This window comes from Atractosteus spatula, chromosome 11 (genome assembly GCF_055471065.1).
Source record: "Atractosteus spatula isolate fAtrSpa1 chromosome 11, fAtrSpa1.hap1, whole genome shotgun sequence".
NCBI classification, from domain to species: domain Eukaryota; kingdom Metazoa; phylum Chordata; class Actinopteri; order Semionotiformes; family Lepisosteidae; genus Atractosteus; species Atractosteus spatula.
In genome coordinates, this window is record NC_142716.1 from 30,001,063 (window position 1) to 30,017,865 (window position 16,803).

The following is a 16,803-nucleotide window of genomic DNA, read 5'->3' on the forward strand; positions in this document are numbered from 1 at the left end:
CTACTCACTGAAAGCCAGACAGCAGCAGCAGCTTCCAGCTTTGGCATGAACTCTGAACTCATCTACAGTACAAGTTCATCAGCATCCTGCAGGCTAGAGAAGACCCTACCATAGTCAATGGCACTGTGTAAACATACAGCAAGAAGAGGAACAGAAAGGAAGCCCAAAACAGGAAGAGATACCAGGTGGCCTATACAGTAGCACATTAGGACTGTTTAGAGACACCTTCACCAGTACAGATCTCAGAAGATTGTGTTGACCTTTACACAGTGAGCTCTTTGTTAGTCATGTTATCAAAAGGTCCTTTCTTTTTTGACTGGTATCCAGAAATGTATCATTTGATAGTGCCTGACCACTGCAAATTAATTTGAAACTAAGTTAAAACAAGATCAGTACTGTTTCACTCGCAGATAAGAGTCTGAAAATAAACTAGTATCTCACATTCATTCATGACATCCAAGCCCACGCAAACAGTCAGGCCAGGAAGAGGCAACACGTTTGACATCTGTGAGGACATCTCTCCTAAATCTGTTTCAACTCACTTTTATACCCCAGCAGCCAGACTGCTGTACCTCTTTCTTTGTAAAGTACAAGTGCACGCACTGCTCACTTCAGCACAAGCCTGACTGCAGTTTTTAAATCTGAGGGAGAAGGTAGGTTATCGCACAGACCACGAGGGTCAGAAGGGGTAGTATAGCCACCTGAATAGAAATTACTTAAAGGCACATTCCCAGCACAGCAGTTATCACCCTCCATCAGTGGTGCATTGCGCATCTGAAAGACTACACAGACCTACTGTAAACCTTTTCTGCATTTCCTAAATGAGCTTAACAAACATTCCATTCAACATTTAATTAAAATATCAGTACGATGACATTTTGATTCTTGAATTACATTTGGTTAAGTCCTGCACTGAAATGTGAAATTCTGTTTCCCCAGAGTACAAGAGCAAAGTGTGAGGAGACACTACCAAGACAATAAAAAACTGCAGACATGACAATTCTGTACATGTGGCATACCGAAGGTTAAGGTCTAGGGTAACACTTTTTACTTAATGAATGAATGGCGTTTTTCCATTGCTATATAGCCTTACATTAGCTTATGTTACAGTGACTTTGAGATTGTGTTTCAGTCTCTACCACTATGAACTTTGGTAAGTGGGCTCAAAATGCACTGAAGCACTCATAGTCATGTACAGAAAATACTATTTCGAGAAAACACTAAAAATGTCCTACTAGTATTCACATTGCTGTTTCTGCAAAGGTGTGCATTGCAAATCTCATTACAGCATACAGTTTTGTTGTACTCTGTTACTTTGAAGCCTGAACACAGAGCCATCATAAAAAGTTACACACTAAATCATTCAAGATATTGAACAGCAGTTGACTTTAGAGCCTCAGCTTCTACCACATTGAGACTTGCACTTGGCACTTGAACAATAATCACTTACTGAGAGTCTGGGGAAAGAGCCTGGGTAAGTGAATCACGCCTCAATCATATGTTCCCTTAAGTCGTCACTACCAAGAAACATTAATACATAAATCTGATTGATTCACATACACCGAGGTAACTGTATATGTGTATCTACATAGGAATAGCCATGAAACTTTTTGGAATTTGCAGAAGATGGCAAATATTTGTTTTAATGAATAGCTGACATTAAATATGGTGCAAGATTATTGTAAATAATAAAAATAAATGCAAAACAAACTGACTTGTCAAGAAACGTGCCCTTAAAACATAAAACCTTGACTCTAAGACACACAGTTGATGGTCACATTGACTTAATCACTCATCTTTCTGAGAAGCTGAGTAATTGACAGCTTTTAAGGAGGTATTAGGCCTCATGGAATGCAAGCTGAATTCTCCTTATTCGCTGCTGATGTTAGTTAACTGTGTTCTTAGCAATAAATAAGGAGCTGCAGGCTAAAATAGATCAGTTGTGTGCACCACACAACTCTGCTACCACACCCTCTAAATGCAATGTCTGCACGATTCATTTCTAGTTGTTGTCATGGCAACCTCCAATAGGTAGCCCCTTTCCAGCTCCAGGTGAGGCACCCCACTTCTTCTCCGCTGCTTTTCCGAAGGGACCGAAGAAGCAGGCTGCCCCTGAGGCATCGCCGTAAGGCCACGAGTTGACCGCTGAGCCCTCTCCAAGCCGGTGCTGTGCGCCCTCTCAGCACCAGCCCCCCGCCAGCTGGGCCTGCGACTCCTGACAGCTTGCCTGATTACCGCGCGCTCCCTGCCTCTTCACGCGTCGCTCGTCCATGCTCCTGTTTTTCTGGCAGCTCTGACAGCTTGGTGTATAGCCCTGGAGCACATTTTCGATCCCAACTGTGCATGCTAGCACAACAAAAATGCTGACAAGCCTCCCAATAAACAAGATTCAAATGTGATATTTCTTTAGCTTGGCGTGTTAACTCTTAAAATACTTCTCCGCAAAGCACTCGTGTTCAGAAACATTTTCTTGTTTACAATTCCAAAGGAAAGCAATTCTAGGATAATACATGCACTGTTAAAGGAATTCTCAGATCAAATATACACCAACTTTAACCCTTTATAGGTTGTCGGAATATGTAAGATCTGCCGGTAGGAAAGGTCTATGATCTCTAATATCTGCATCAAGAGAATTAGACACTAGACTGCAGAACTGAGTTGGACACTGACCACAATTCATGTCTTGCAGAGTCAGGCGCGACCAACAATGTGTGAGTGCTTCTTAGGTAATTTTCACACCAAACAAAAATTGAGGCCATGAAGGCTTAAAGGCCAGCTAGTCCTGAAACCTGTCAACTTGATCTTATGAGAAAAAGGGGATCTATCACAGCAGCAGCAGTCAACCAAAAGCTCCTTTCAAGCGGCGGCAAATTGCCACCATAAAATAAAAGCATACCTAACCAATCATATCACCCAGATCAATGTGATGACTACACTGTACTTAGAAAGAACAGAAAAAGTAATGTGATGTGACTTTGCTCTACAGCTGATCTAATAAAAATGAGCAAAGAGGAGCTGCCTCAGCACAATGTCCTGCTGCTTTTGTTGCATTCCTAACACTGGGCATGACATTCCCCCCTTCACAAATGCTGCAGATGAGGAAATCAAGGTCATGTTACATTTTATCATCCACAGTCAAGACTGCTAATAGCCTCCACAGAGCATCAGAGAATACTCCCTACCTACTGTGATAATCTGCAGTCCAGCTACCATGACTTTTCAATTAAGAGAAACTGTGAAAGGTTAATCTTTTTCTCTCTAGCACTCTCAGGAAGGGAGCCCTCCTACCCTTTCATGATACAGCCCTGACAGAAACTAGAACATAATGCACTATTAATATTTATCCACTGCTGTCTCGGCTTACAAGGGACCAGATTGTTTGCCATCATCCACTTGAGCCCGGCAGAGGGCATGCAATTTACTTTACCTGCACACCAAGGAGAACCTCATTCTAGATCACCATCTTTGACCAAGCCATCTTTCTCAAAACACAAAAAAGTCACAGCAATCCAGACAATTTGCCCACTGACCAAATTCAAAGAAACATCAAAACAGAGGATCATAATGAAAATCACCTTAGAAACTACCATAAAATGATAATCTTATTTTAAAACATCCAGCAGCCTATGTGACTCTTGTTTAAAAGTCCCCTTTCAAGGAGATAAAAGTAAAAACAGATTTAATATTAATAAAAATAGATCCATCACTAGTAAATGTTTGAAATTCTCACAGCACTTTTTATGTATTGATCTAGAAACAAAGTCAGTAGTAAAGATCTTGTGGCTCTGTAATTATACACAATTGAAGCTGAGTTTCACAAACTTGAATCACACTGAATCTGAACTTGTACTGAACGATTTGCACTTTGCAATCCACCATGTAGAATTTCTTCACTTGTGGTTTTGACACTTATCTAATTCATCAGATCTAGGAGCAGGACAGTCTTCATGCCGTCTGACAGAAGACACAAAAGGGAATGTTGCTTTATACAAAGACAATTCCCAGGAAGGCATGAATACAGAAGTAAATCACATAGCTTCAGATAAGTGTGAAAATATTTTAAAGACAAAGTGATGCCTTATGATAAAGTGAAAGAATTTGTCTACCTTCATGTAAGAAGCACATACTGTAGCTTCAGAACTGGCTTGTTAGCTTCTATGCAGGCTTTATTCACTGACATGTCATCCATCTGAATTGTGCCAATAATGACAGACTAAGTGCATCTCCCACTGCAGAGACCAGTGTTTCTTTCCGAGATTCATGCACTTCAGACAGCATCAACGAAACCAGCTCTAGTCAAGAGAGCCACAATAGAGAAAGATTTTTTTTTATATATATACACCCAGCTTGTTTCAGTTTTGTGGTTTTCACATTTTGGCTTGCACCTACGAACACTGTGACCGCACACGGGGGAGAATGGTTAAATAGGCAGACCTCTCCATACCCAACTACCTTCGAAACACACATCTATTAACACATCACAGGCAAAACAGCCCTGTACAAAAGATTTAGTGTTAAGTGGAAGAGAGGCACATCCCTCATCAATAGCCAGGAGCAGAGACAGCCTAATAAGCAACGACTAATCTCATCCTATCTTCAGCAACGTTCTAACTGTGCATCATCGTGGTGGCTGCAAGTGACTTAGTATATTATTTGCGAACTTTATAGCAAATGTAAGTTACAAGTCTTAATAAAATTATTACATCAACCTTTCAAATCTGCTACTGTAGCTCTCCAGGATGGCCACACGTGTAAAAATATACTCAGATGATTATGTAATCCAACTGGGCTACACTCAACCTTCTAAACACAGGTTGCATACTATAATTAGCAGGTTTAGTAAATAAATTATAAAAATAGTCCCAAATTTGGTCCTGAAACTCCAATTTTGGTTTTCAGGATTTATGACAAAGGTAATCCAAAAACAATTCAGACAGGGCGATTGGTTTCTGCTTTTTGGCTTCCAATGGATGAAAGCAATGCTCTGAAGTAAAAGCCCTCTCCCCAGAACAACACTGAACAGAACTGCTTTATATGTTACTTTCTTAATCACCATACTAGAGTCCCATTGGGATAAGCCTGAACTCTAAGAAAAAAACTTGCACCTTAAAAGAACCAAGTTGACGGAAACTGCCAATGTAGAATGTAAAATCAATTCTGATTAAAGAACACAAATCTCTGGCATTTAAAACTGAGAAAACTCAGAGAAAACATTCTGCACCTAAATTCTATCTTGCAGTTGCCAGTTCCAAATTTTTAACAGAGAAAATGGAGTTGTAAAAAAAAGAAAAATGCCTCTACTAAAGTCAGTGGACTGTAGCAAAGCAGCACAAAAATCCACAGTAGAGGAGTTTTTTGTGTATTTCACAGCAGTTTTATTCCCAAAGCTGCCAGTGTCAGTTTTCTGCCCTGGGCATGTCTATGAAATCTGCCAACACAGCACAGACTGCAAAATTGGCCTGTGGAAAGAACAAGCTGATTTAGATGCTGCACACAGAGTTTCATTATCAAATATTTCAGAGTGGAGAGTACGTCTGACTGAGAAAAATGCATGGCATGCTTAGAATGGACTAGAGGGTGGTCTAACCACTGCCCACATTTGTTCGAAGACAAACCTGCACTTTTAAGAGAGCAGACATTTCTAATCTTGGCAATGGCAACAAAATAATTTGTTACCAACATTAGATGACTAAGTGCTACAGAAGTTAAGGGAGATGGTTTGTTACAAGCAGACGCCTGCGTCAAGCCACAATTCTGGCACTGAGAGTTACCCTGAAAACATTACTTAACCTGCTTGTGACCTGTCCTCTGGGTGAAAGGTTACAGAGATTTCCTGTTGTAAGGGACATCACAATATCAACTGCACCTGCTGAGGTGCAGTTTGCCAGTAATGTCTGTATGTGTAGAAACATCTGGTAAATGCTCAATTATTTTTAGAACAGTTGTCAACAGCCTGCATGAGACTCCTTATGACCATAGCTATGCTTCAATAACACTTGCCCAGATAAAGTCAGGCATCAGCACTGAAGCATTTCAAAATATCCCAAAAAAGAAACAATTTTGCACTGTATTTAAGAAGACAAACTGAAGCTTGTCTTCTTTCAGTCTTCTCAAACCTGTCCATGGCTGCAAGTTAAATGCCCTGACCAAAGACCCATAACTGCCCTACTTCAACTGAAGCAAAGCCAAACGGCTGTCTTGCCTCTTGAACTGGTTAAATCTCAGTTTGTTACTCATGTAGTCTGCAAACTGGGAGATGATGCAGCTGGGGCTGAAAAGTACAGAAGGTGCCGTAATAAGTCCAGGTGACATTCCTAAATACTGAAGCTTAAGCCGGCGTCACACTACACAATTTTTCCTAGGATTTTCAGTCGTAGCCTTCATTTACATAATCGTGAGAAAATCACAGCGAGTTGTAGAGTCCCAGTGCACGCCCATTACTGTCAGTTGTGTAGTGTGACTCCCCCCTTAATAGCCCCTACGACTCCCCGCGACTTGCAAGTCGTAGGGTGGGCTCTTGTGTCTGCGACAGTCACAGCCAATGAGCACCTAAACCGGAGGTACAATGCATACAATGCGGCTGCAAAGAAAGAAGGAAAGCGAGTGTTTGGGACTGTGCAAATGAAGGAGAGGCTCATTCGACTTTGGAGCCACCACCCATGTCTGTTCGATGTTTCGTGTTTGTTGTTTGTTTACTTTCGTGCGGTGCTCCTCCTATTATTCCGGTGTACCCCACGTTGATTGGCTGCCAAAATGAGGTGACCTTGCGGTACTTTCACAGCGCAATACGAGATTTGGAACCGTGATGAAAAGTCGTGAGGGAATCGTGTAATTAGTCACCCCTTGTGATTCCTAGTCGGACAATCTGACACCCTCTAGGACAGAAAAGGCAGCAAGATTCAGCAACTGCAGTCATTAACTTTGACATGCTCTCCGACTAGAAGTCGTGTCGAGTCCCGTAGTGCGACGCCGGCGTAATAGTGAAACAACTTCTAATTAATACTAATAAGGGAATGATTGAATTAGCTTGTGATATGCTCCCAAAACATACAGTTTAGACACTAGTACATAGACACAATGTTGATATAAGCCATAAAACAACAATCAGCAGGAGTAGATAACACTAGTATATTTTTATTCTCGTCTTGTGATTGGATTTGATTAAGATCAAAATATGTGCAGTTGCATACATTTAGCTACATACATACATTTGCTTCACAACATAGGCCATAAGGAGGACGGCGCAAGCCAGTGGGGTGTGATATCACGGCACACTACAGGACCTGCCGCCTACACTGTTGGCTTTTGGTGCCTTGAAAAACAACACGAGTCGGATATAATATAACATATAACACATGCAGTTTACTCAATTAACTGATGACATATATTCAAAACAATGGATATCGGGTGGCTTATAACGGAAACCCTCCGTATACATTTCTAAACCCCTTGGTTTCACAATGCAAAGAAAATTTGGTGAATCAGAATTTGGTGATGTACTGCAGGTTAAATATGTGGGAAAAGCAACTGACCTTCTAAAGGACATATAGGATGGATTTCCCTGAAAGACAGCTGGTGGTTTTCTAGGAAAATACACTAATAACAAAACTGGCTCATCTGTGTCTTCAGATAGTTCAGAATAATGGCTAACTGTTTTGCAGTCAACACAGGAGAAGGAGAAGCGATTCAAAAAGAACGCACAGCATTAATTTCATTCCTGTGTTCCCCAACAATGTTTGCCACTTCCAGTATTTCCATTCCCCTCATTACACCTCAACTTGAGACACACATATGGGTTTGGGCATTTTTTATGGAATGCTCAAATTCCAAATATCACTTCCAAATGTGCACTTTCCATTCTTAAAGGAAAAGTCATAAAAGATTTGTTGTGCAAACTATTTAAACTATGTTTTAATTACTTTATGCAAGATTAACTTTATGTGCTAAAGAAGAAAATGCATAAACCACAAAAACAAGAATACATCACATCAATAAACTGTGTATAGTACAAAGTTATACACATCACTAGTCTTTCAGCTCTACTTAGCAGATTGCCAGACTGGAGAAAAAAAAAACAGTCAAGGAATTTTTACTTTGCTGATCAATTTACAGCTATTAGCTTACACTAATGTAGTGCGAGAACAGCACCAGAAAGAGTGACCTCATCAAATCTTAGAAGCTCGACAAGGCTGGGCCTGGTCAGTACTGTGATGAGAGAGAATTAAAGTAAGACTGGTTGATGCTGTAAATGGTATTTGTGGACCAGGAGGTGGTGCTCATAACTCGAGATCAGAATGTGTTTGGTATGGGAGGCACTGTATTTTGGATGAGACATTAAACCCAGGACCTAACTACTTGGCCATGAGCGATCCCATGGTACTGTTTATAAGAGCAGGGGTGTTAACCCCATGTCCTGGCTAACTTCTCCTCTGGGCCTTGTACAGTCTGGCCTTTCTCAAGTTCCACTTCAGTTTAACTGGTAAATCAATTTCTCACTTCTCTGACTAATCTGAAATGTAACAGGGCTGCTGGAGCACAAAGTCTAAAAAATATGTCACTGAGGTGGGGGCTGAACTTCACTGCTAAATGAAGTGGATCCTCTCATATATATAAAACACTTTGGTAACCAGTGGGATGAAAAGCACTGTATAAATATAATCATTATTAAACAATACTACAAGGTTCTGTGTGATGTAAATATAGAGTCAAATATCAAATAATATACAAATACAAAAATAAGAAGCTTTCTTTTGCAAAAGCTTACTGTGTGTTGCATACTGCAGATTTTTTCACCAAAGCTTGAGAGTCAAAGGCCTGTCACCATCTGAAAAGTCTTACTGCAACAAAGACTAACTCACTCACAAATAATACAGTTTGCAATGCAGCAATCATACCTAGACGTAATCTGGAAATAATGCCAAAAGCCCAGAAAAAAAAGGTTACGTCAGAAAAATGGCTGTGCAGATCTTGGTTGGGGGAAAAAAAGAGGAACAGACGAGACATGGCAGCATTACAACATAAGTGTTGATAACTGCATCCATAAGACCAAAAAAATACAGTAACCTCAGGGGATCCTCACACAAGCTGTCTCCTATTTCTTGGAGACCTACAGTATACCATTGTGGGATCATGAGGAGTGATGGGGCAACTTGAAAGACAATGGGCTGTTAGTCATCTTCTCACCTGCTTGCTTTTGGCTTAAATAGCAGGCCTGTAACAATAGGAGGCAAAGCTCCCTTTACTTCACCCTCAAGGAAGGCAAAAGCTTTAGTCAGGAAAGCTAATGTTTCCACAGCTGTGGTCAACAAGAGACAGCATTTTTATGTCCTGACATGACTGAAACCCTGTAATCTTACAGTGTGGTTGATGGTTTTAGCACTCTTGATCTCCTCAGTCTGCTTTCAGGAGAAGTTCAATCCTTTACTCCTGTAAGGGGTTTTTGTAATAGTTTAGGAAACAAGACGTCTCTCACTGTACAGTTTCTTACATGTTGGGTCTTACTGACTACACGTTAAGCAAAGTGCCTACAGAAAGTCTATACACCCTTTACATTTTTTTACCTTTTGCTGCCTTGTAGCCTGGAATTAAAATGCATTCAATTTTTTTTTATGTACACATCCTACCGCACAACATCTAAGAGAAAAAACAGATTTAATTTACCAAATAAAAATAAACACTTGGTTAGATAAGTCTCCACGGCCCTGTATTAGCAATCCTCATTTCACGCAGGGTTAACTAATGAGCCTCAAAATCATACGCCAGCTTAGTTGTCCTCTACCTGTCCTGAACTGCTTGGGTAGTGCATTTCAAAGCAAAGACTGAACCATGAGCACCCACGAGCATTCAAAAGAACTCCAGAACAAAGTTGTGGAAAGGCACAGATCGGGGGAAAGGGGTTAAAAATGTCCAAGGACTTGACTATCCCTTGGAACACGGTCAAGAAGTGGGAGGTGTCCAGCACCAATCAAGACCCTTGTTCAAAAGGCTCATCCCTCCCTCCAAACTGCATAACAGCAAGGAGACTGATCAGAGTGGACACATGATATCAACATCTAAAGCACTCCTATCTAGCCTGTATGGCAGGATGGCAAGAAAGACATTACTGAAAAAAACAGCAATAAAGCATTTAATACTGCAAATGTGTGGCAAAAAGAGTCTGTGGTCTGATGGAACTAAAATTAACTCTGCCTTTAATGTAAAGCATTATGTTTGGCACAAACACAGCACATAATGCAAAGAACCCCATCCCAACTGCAAAGCTGCATGTTAGAGGGATGTTTTTCATCTTCAGAGACTGGGGCTCTTTTCAGGAGAGACGTGTGTATGAATGGAGCAAAGCACAGAAAGGTCCTTGAGGAAAACCTGCTGTCCTCCGCGTGAAAGCTGAAACTTGGACAGAAGTTGTCATGGTGGAAGGCAAACACCAAAGCAACATTGGAAGAGCTAACAAGCAGGTAAATGTCCTTGAGTGATCCTGTCAGAGTCCCCACCTAAATCCAATGAAAAAGGTACTACTAGCTAGTATTAACTGAGGGAAACAGAGACTCAGTCAGAATATTTCACTTTCAATAATTTCTTCCCAATAAACACATTTTCCCCTTAAATGTTTAGTAGTGTGTAGATATGAGGGGAAAAAAAACCTTCTTCAAAAGAATGAAAATACTTGTTTAAAAATACACAAAAAGGTCCAGGTGGTGCAGACGTTCTGCAGGCACTGTAACAACCATTTCAAGTGCTAAACAGGCTATAGCAAGCCTGTAGCCATATTTTGAGTGCATTTGCATAGATTAACATTGTTGACATTTTAAAGTGTACTGACTCCCAATTCACCTGCAGAATCTGAAGTGTGAAATCCTGTGTTAAAATTAGTATATATACACCCATTTCCTATTTCCCATGTGCCAGATGAACATCTGCCTCCTCCATTTTGCAGATTGTTTTCAATCCTTGTGCCCTACAGTGTCACATCAGGCGATAATCAGAAGAGAGCTATGAGACTAAACCCAACAGAAGGCAAAACAGCTGTAAAAAAGGGTTCCACGTGCAGTAGTCTCTTCATAACAGCGTCTAGCAAGCACCCTCATCTCTCCCAATAAAACTGAAGTGTTTCCAGACAACACAAGCATTATTAAATCCCTCCTCTGCTCTTCCCGTTAGTAAACCACACTCGAGGAGCACAATCGGGCTCCAGAAAGCACCAGGAGTAAGACAGTACAGCCCTGTACTGTCTGAATTATAGAAATAATCCTAATGACTCTTGATCCTTACAAGGCAAATTCCCCCCTCAGAAGCCAGATTTGAAACGAATGCATTATTGTGATGAAAATGACATCTATTAATATAGAAAAATCTACGAGAAGAAGCAAATAGCATGGACTTATTCAAAATGAAAATAGTTGAGATCAAGTTTAAGATGAAACGGGAAATTCTTTGCTACAATTTTGTCAAACCCTGTTCCTGTGTCCAAAAAGTAAGGTTCGCTTATCACCAGAACATGCATCAATATGTATCCCACAAGCGGATTTTTTTGATTATAGCAAAAGCTATAATCTATGTTTCATGACAGCGTGTTCTCGTTCCGTCTCCCATGCGGATCACCACTTGGATTATGCACAAATTAGGGATTATAATCCAAAAACTCACCATCTACAGTGCTTAGAATCTTGCTTGGAAAACCCAGTTCTTTTAGAAGAATAAAATTTCTGAGAAAGCCTCCATCTCCAAAGAAGCCCTCCAACTCCGATCATTTAGATCAGCACATCAGAATGCTCTTTATAATCCAAACCAAAAAGAAAATGTGCATTTGACCTCCAGAGTCTTATGTTCCCAGATTCAGAAATTAACTAATCCTCCTCAGCCCACTTCAACCAACAAACTGGGATCGATCAATTCATATTCAATCCAAAACTCTGCAACACCTTCAAGAGCAGACTGGGGAGAACATCCTGATACAATCACTTGTGTGGTGCACTGACACCATCACACAATGCTCACAACACATAAGTAACAGGCCAGAGACAGGACACTGGGGAGCACCGAGTCAGGCCTTCACAAACACAAGATGGAGTCTGTATCTAAGAACAGTTACTACTGAACTGCCCTCTATGAGCCTCTGAGAACCCTTTTCCTGGACGATAATGTGTGACCAAGCAATGGAAGCACAGTTGGAAAGAACAGACCTTAATTGAGAAGAATGCACAATACATATCCTTCCTTAAACACGTTCTCCTCCAGAATCTCTTAGGAAGCTAGCTATTGTTTTTTTTTATACGATTAAATGAGGGCAGAATATTTGCCAAGAGTCTAAATTTTATTTGGCAAAGGCTTTGGAAAACATTACCCAGTGGCTTTTAAGATAGGATCTTTTAAGCACCGAGTAAATACTGAGTCCATTAGCACCAAAGAAAATGTTGTTATTAAGTGGCTGTAGGACCTTCTTTTCACAAGCGGTCCTTGTTGAGAGCCACAGCTCTATAATGATATTCCAATTCAGTGGAGTCGCAAATAAAATGAGGGAACTGGAACTGGTGTGCCTTGATACCAAGAGCGTAAGGACAGATCAGAAATCCAAAGTCCCTGTGTAATCCCGTTGCAGACTTCCTTTAATTTCTATGTGTCTCAATCCATCTGCGGCTCCTTGTCCTCTCTGTTCCATCTAGACAATGAAGGGACTCGGTCATCTATGATCAGAAACATCTTTGTAGATAGATGGCGAAGCCCAGAAACATCTCTCATTATGTTCAGACTTTATCGCCCCCAAATAAAAAAAAATGGCACAGCTTTCACACTCCAGCCAACCTTGAACAAAAAAGGAACTACATTTGCCTCCAGGGAGAGTTCACACTGTGACCAATTATTCACAGATGATCAAATATTAGAGGCCACCTATTTCAAAAACCTCTTCAGGGTGGTGTGTAAAATATCAGCTTTCACACGAGTTCTCTTCAAATTCACAGTTTCTGTTTTCAGTTTATCCTTGGGGACTCAATGCTGATGACTCGACTGTTCAAGTCAGAATTGCACTATGATAAGGTAAGCAGGTTTCATGGACTACCTAAACGCCATATTTCATCAGACATTTGATATAGTCTACTTGAAATAGCATAGCATGAAAAAAACCCAATATGTAATTAAATTACAGTAAAACACTCCTGGAAATACCAAGCAAGCCAGATGGTGAATTGGACAGCTTGCAAGAAGATTCAAGGGGAATCAAGTGACAGTGAAATTATTAAAACCAATAAATTACAATGTAATCATGCCTGGGGGGCCTGAGTGACAAAGCAGTGCTCCACAATGCAGTCGTGGAATTGATGTAGTGAGGGCTGCATGTCTGTTTACACTCGACTGGCTAGAGAGAGGGCGCACGTTTAGAGAACGTGCACTGATCCCCAAGAGCTGACGCACAACCACTGCACTGCACTAACAACACAAGAGGAACTGAAACCACTTTTTAACAATAACAAAGACGTGGGTTAGATTTATAATAGGTCTGAAAAGTCTTTAAGTCTAAAAAAAAAAACAGCAGCCAGCGACCGTAGGTTTTTCCCCTATTCTTATACTCCTGCAGCCTGGCTGCGCTCCAACCCTGATGTAACAATAGTGACACAGCAAAATAAAGATAAAAACTATCAGTTTGGTTTGACATGGTTTCTGTATGCGCCACTCGCAAAATAAACCTTAGTTTAGATATGGAATAGAAAGTGTGTCCATTTAACAGATAGTGTTAGAAAACATGACAAAGCAACCACAATAGTAGTGATGAGGTGAAGTTAAGGTTAATTTTATATTTGATTTATGGCTGGTATGAACTGTATACTTATATATTTATTAGCATTTTGTAGAACTGCAATTGACATTAACAGAATACCCTTATTTGGACAATGTAAACTTAAGTGCTACTAAATAAAGTATTCATTGAGTTCTGTAATTAACCACAATGTATGAGCCATTCTATAAGGGTAATATAGTACTTTCTTCCTCAAGTGGTTGTCTGAGGACATGTTTTTGAACACATTCCACCCTGCAGAGAATACGTTTAGGATATATTTTATAGAAATTCAATAAAGGAGGTATGTTATTAGAGATCCAGTGGTCTGGTTAATAGCACTGCTGTCAGAGATCTCTTCAGGTCCTGGGACCTGGGAAGCCTACTGTTGTGGGGTTTTTTGTGCAATTTCTCCGAGGTTTGGGTAACTGGTAATTTTTGTGTGAGTGGCAATCGATCCAGATTGCAGTCCTGCCTTCAACTCTCTACAACTGGCAAGGGTTCTGAGCTACCACCATGCTAACCACGATCACACAGCTTTTGAGGAGGGATTGAATTTAATGTCAAAATTGTAGAATTCAGTCGCCAAATTGCAGCAAAACATTCTGCTGTTCTGGAACTAGTCCATACCAGACTACAAGGATACAAGCATTCAAAATCCTTGAGGTGACTGGCAAATTCACCACAACAGACTTCGTCAGAATCAAAAGGAAAAAAGAACCGAAGGATACAAGTGGAAAATACGTGGATATTCATTTACAACTGAGAACAGGAGAAACTTCTTTACACCTTGGTAACTAACAGGGAAATATGCTGTAAATCTGGAAAAACGTGGTGGCAGTGGGAAGAATAATTACCTTTATATATAGGCAAATACAAAAGAGACAACCCAGCCATGTTAAGTTCTTAGGACAAAAAGCCGATTTCAATGAACAATCACATAAGTTCACTCTTTTGCTTCTAATTCCAACATTATTCAGAATAATTACTCATCTTTATTAAATTACATTCTGTCCTAAATGCCCTCGAAACCCAGAAATTAGGCAAAATGAAAATTACAGCACACAAATTTTACCAATAAATGTCCATTTTTCGTGACAAAACACGTCCCATTATTACGCAAAACCTGCCTCATTTCAACTCAGTTTAAGGCTGACCAAAGGGCGATATTTCGGATACACGGTTTTATAGCCATTGAAACACCTTATTTTAATGTAAGAAGCGAACAATTCATAGTACGGAGAGGAAAACCGAGATAAAGAATACACATTGTTCCTCCCAATCCATGCTCGACTCATGAGCTACCATTCAGATTGGATAAACAGCTTTAAGAAATACATACCGGTCTCAGCTCAAACCTTTGTATGTTATTGAGTGGCACAGGCAATGAAACTCACTCAGACCTCGGGTCAATTAATTTTATTAAAATTTTCTGCATTATACAAAACAAACTGGATTTACCTAACAGAATGTGAGAAAAGTTAACCTAATGTTTTGTCTTTTCTGGTTTGTAGTACAAAACCACATCAGGAAACAAAGGACAAAATAAATAAAACAACATGAAAAATAAATAAAGCAACCCAAATAAACAAAGGGTAGCTGAAAAAACAAAATCGGTAATACATGACACGAAGTGCAAGCACATTAAAATCTGTCCTTTTATTAAGAAAAGACCGAACTACGTGAGAATCGACGTAGTCAATTGTTTGAGATACAAATGTTTTGTTTAGGTGTTATCTCTATTGCGTAGCCAGTAAATGGTCTCAACTCGCATTGCCTTCTGACTATTGAAAGGACATATCTACGGTGCATTACATGACAAATATTTCTTCTTACCAAGTAACGAAAAATGAAAATGAATACAGTAATTGTGCACTCCCTTACCTGATATGGCGGCGGAGGCTCTTGGTCCGGGTCTGTCCCGTCACCATAACTAGCTCTGTCCGATTGCGATTCATGTAACAAGGAGATGTCATCCGAGGTCGGAGATTTCAGACAATTGCCCATCTCCTCTTTGACCCCCTTGTGTATCTCTTATCTTCTTCTCAGTTACACACCTTTACCTGCGAGCCCAATCTTCCAAACCGAAACAAAACTAATTGACTCCCCATGCAATCCAGCACCCAACGCCGAATGGCGACTTAAGACTTGCACAGACTTGGAAAGATGAAATCAGAACTTTTTTTAACAACCAGCTAGTTTTAAAACCCTTTCCTGCTGCCTCGGTACTTGATTTTCCTGTTTAAAAAGCCTTGTTGTCTTTTCCGCCCGCAGACAATACAGCAGCTGCTGGAGAGCTGGGCTCAACGTCACGCCTGAATGTCGTACTACGTCAGGAGAGGTGGTACAGTTTGCGTTTGTAGTGTGTAACGTGCCCTACCTTCCAGTTTAATAATAATAATAATAATAATAATGTGTTTGTTAATTAATATAGGATTTTGTAATGTCACAGATGAAAACAGGTATTATACTGTATTTACATTATTTGTAGAGTAAAACCAAGCTGTTTACTGAAGTTGTTTTATATTTTGTGATAAATTAATTTGTACTACAGATGCTACTTTAGCATTCTTCAGTAATCGTTTTTTTCTGTAACTAAAAGATTAATAATATCTATAATAAAAGAGTAACAAAGAAATACGGCCCTCCACTTCTTTGGATATGGTACCTAGAATATATATTGGGCAAGTTTATTTCAGAGGCAAAATAAAGTGGTTGCATATCTGACTGCCTCTCTAGCAAAAATGCAGCAAAGGTTTACAAAATGTACACATACAGTACATAGACTTCTGTTTGCGTTTGGATTGGGTGTATACTTCCCCTTTCTAAGCAGTCAAATATCTAGGATGGCCTTTACGAATGTCTGTGCTAGCTGTAACATACTTCTCTCTCTCCTCTTTTTAAGACATTATATTTACATTATGTCAATACATTTGAATATATATTTCAAGTACTGGAAAAAGTCAGAAACATCTTTGATGAAACATTGTATTCTCCCACCGTCGAAACCAACGTGAACAAGATGGGTTTTCAGA

At 40.0% G+C, this 16,803-nt stretch overlaps 1 protein-coding gene across 2 annotated transcripts in view; it reads right to left on the reverse strand.

Annotated features, from left to right (window-relative positions):
- Nucleotides 1–16,089, reverse strand: part of rnf11b (ring finger protein 11b) — a 32,758-nt gene extending 16,669 nt beyond the window's left edge. For both annotated transcript variants that reach the window (XM_088928186.1, XM_088928187.1), the window contains exon 1: nt 15,653–16,089. In XM_088928186.1, coding sequence (XP_088784312.1) covers nt 15,653–15,775 — 123 coding nt within the window. In that variant the 5' untranslated portion in view covers nt 15,776–16,089. The remainder of the gene's footprint in view (nt 1–15,652) is intronic.
- Between the last annotated feature and the right edge of the window lie 714 nt (nt 16,090–16,803).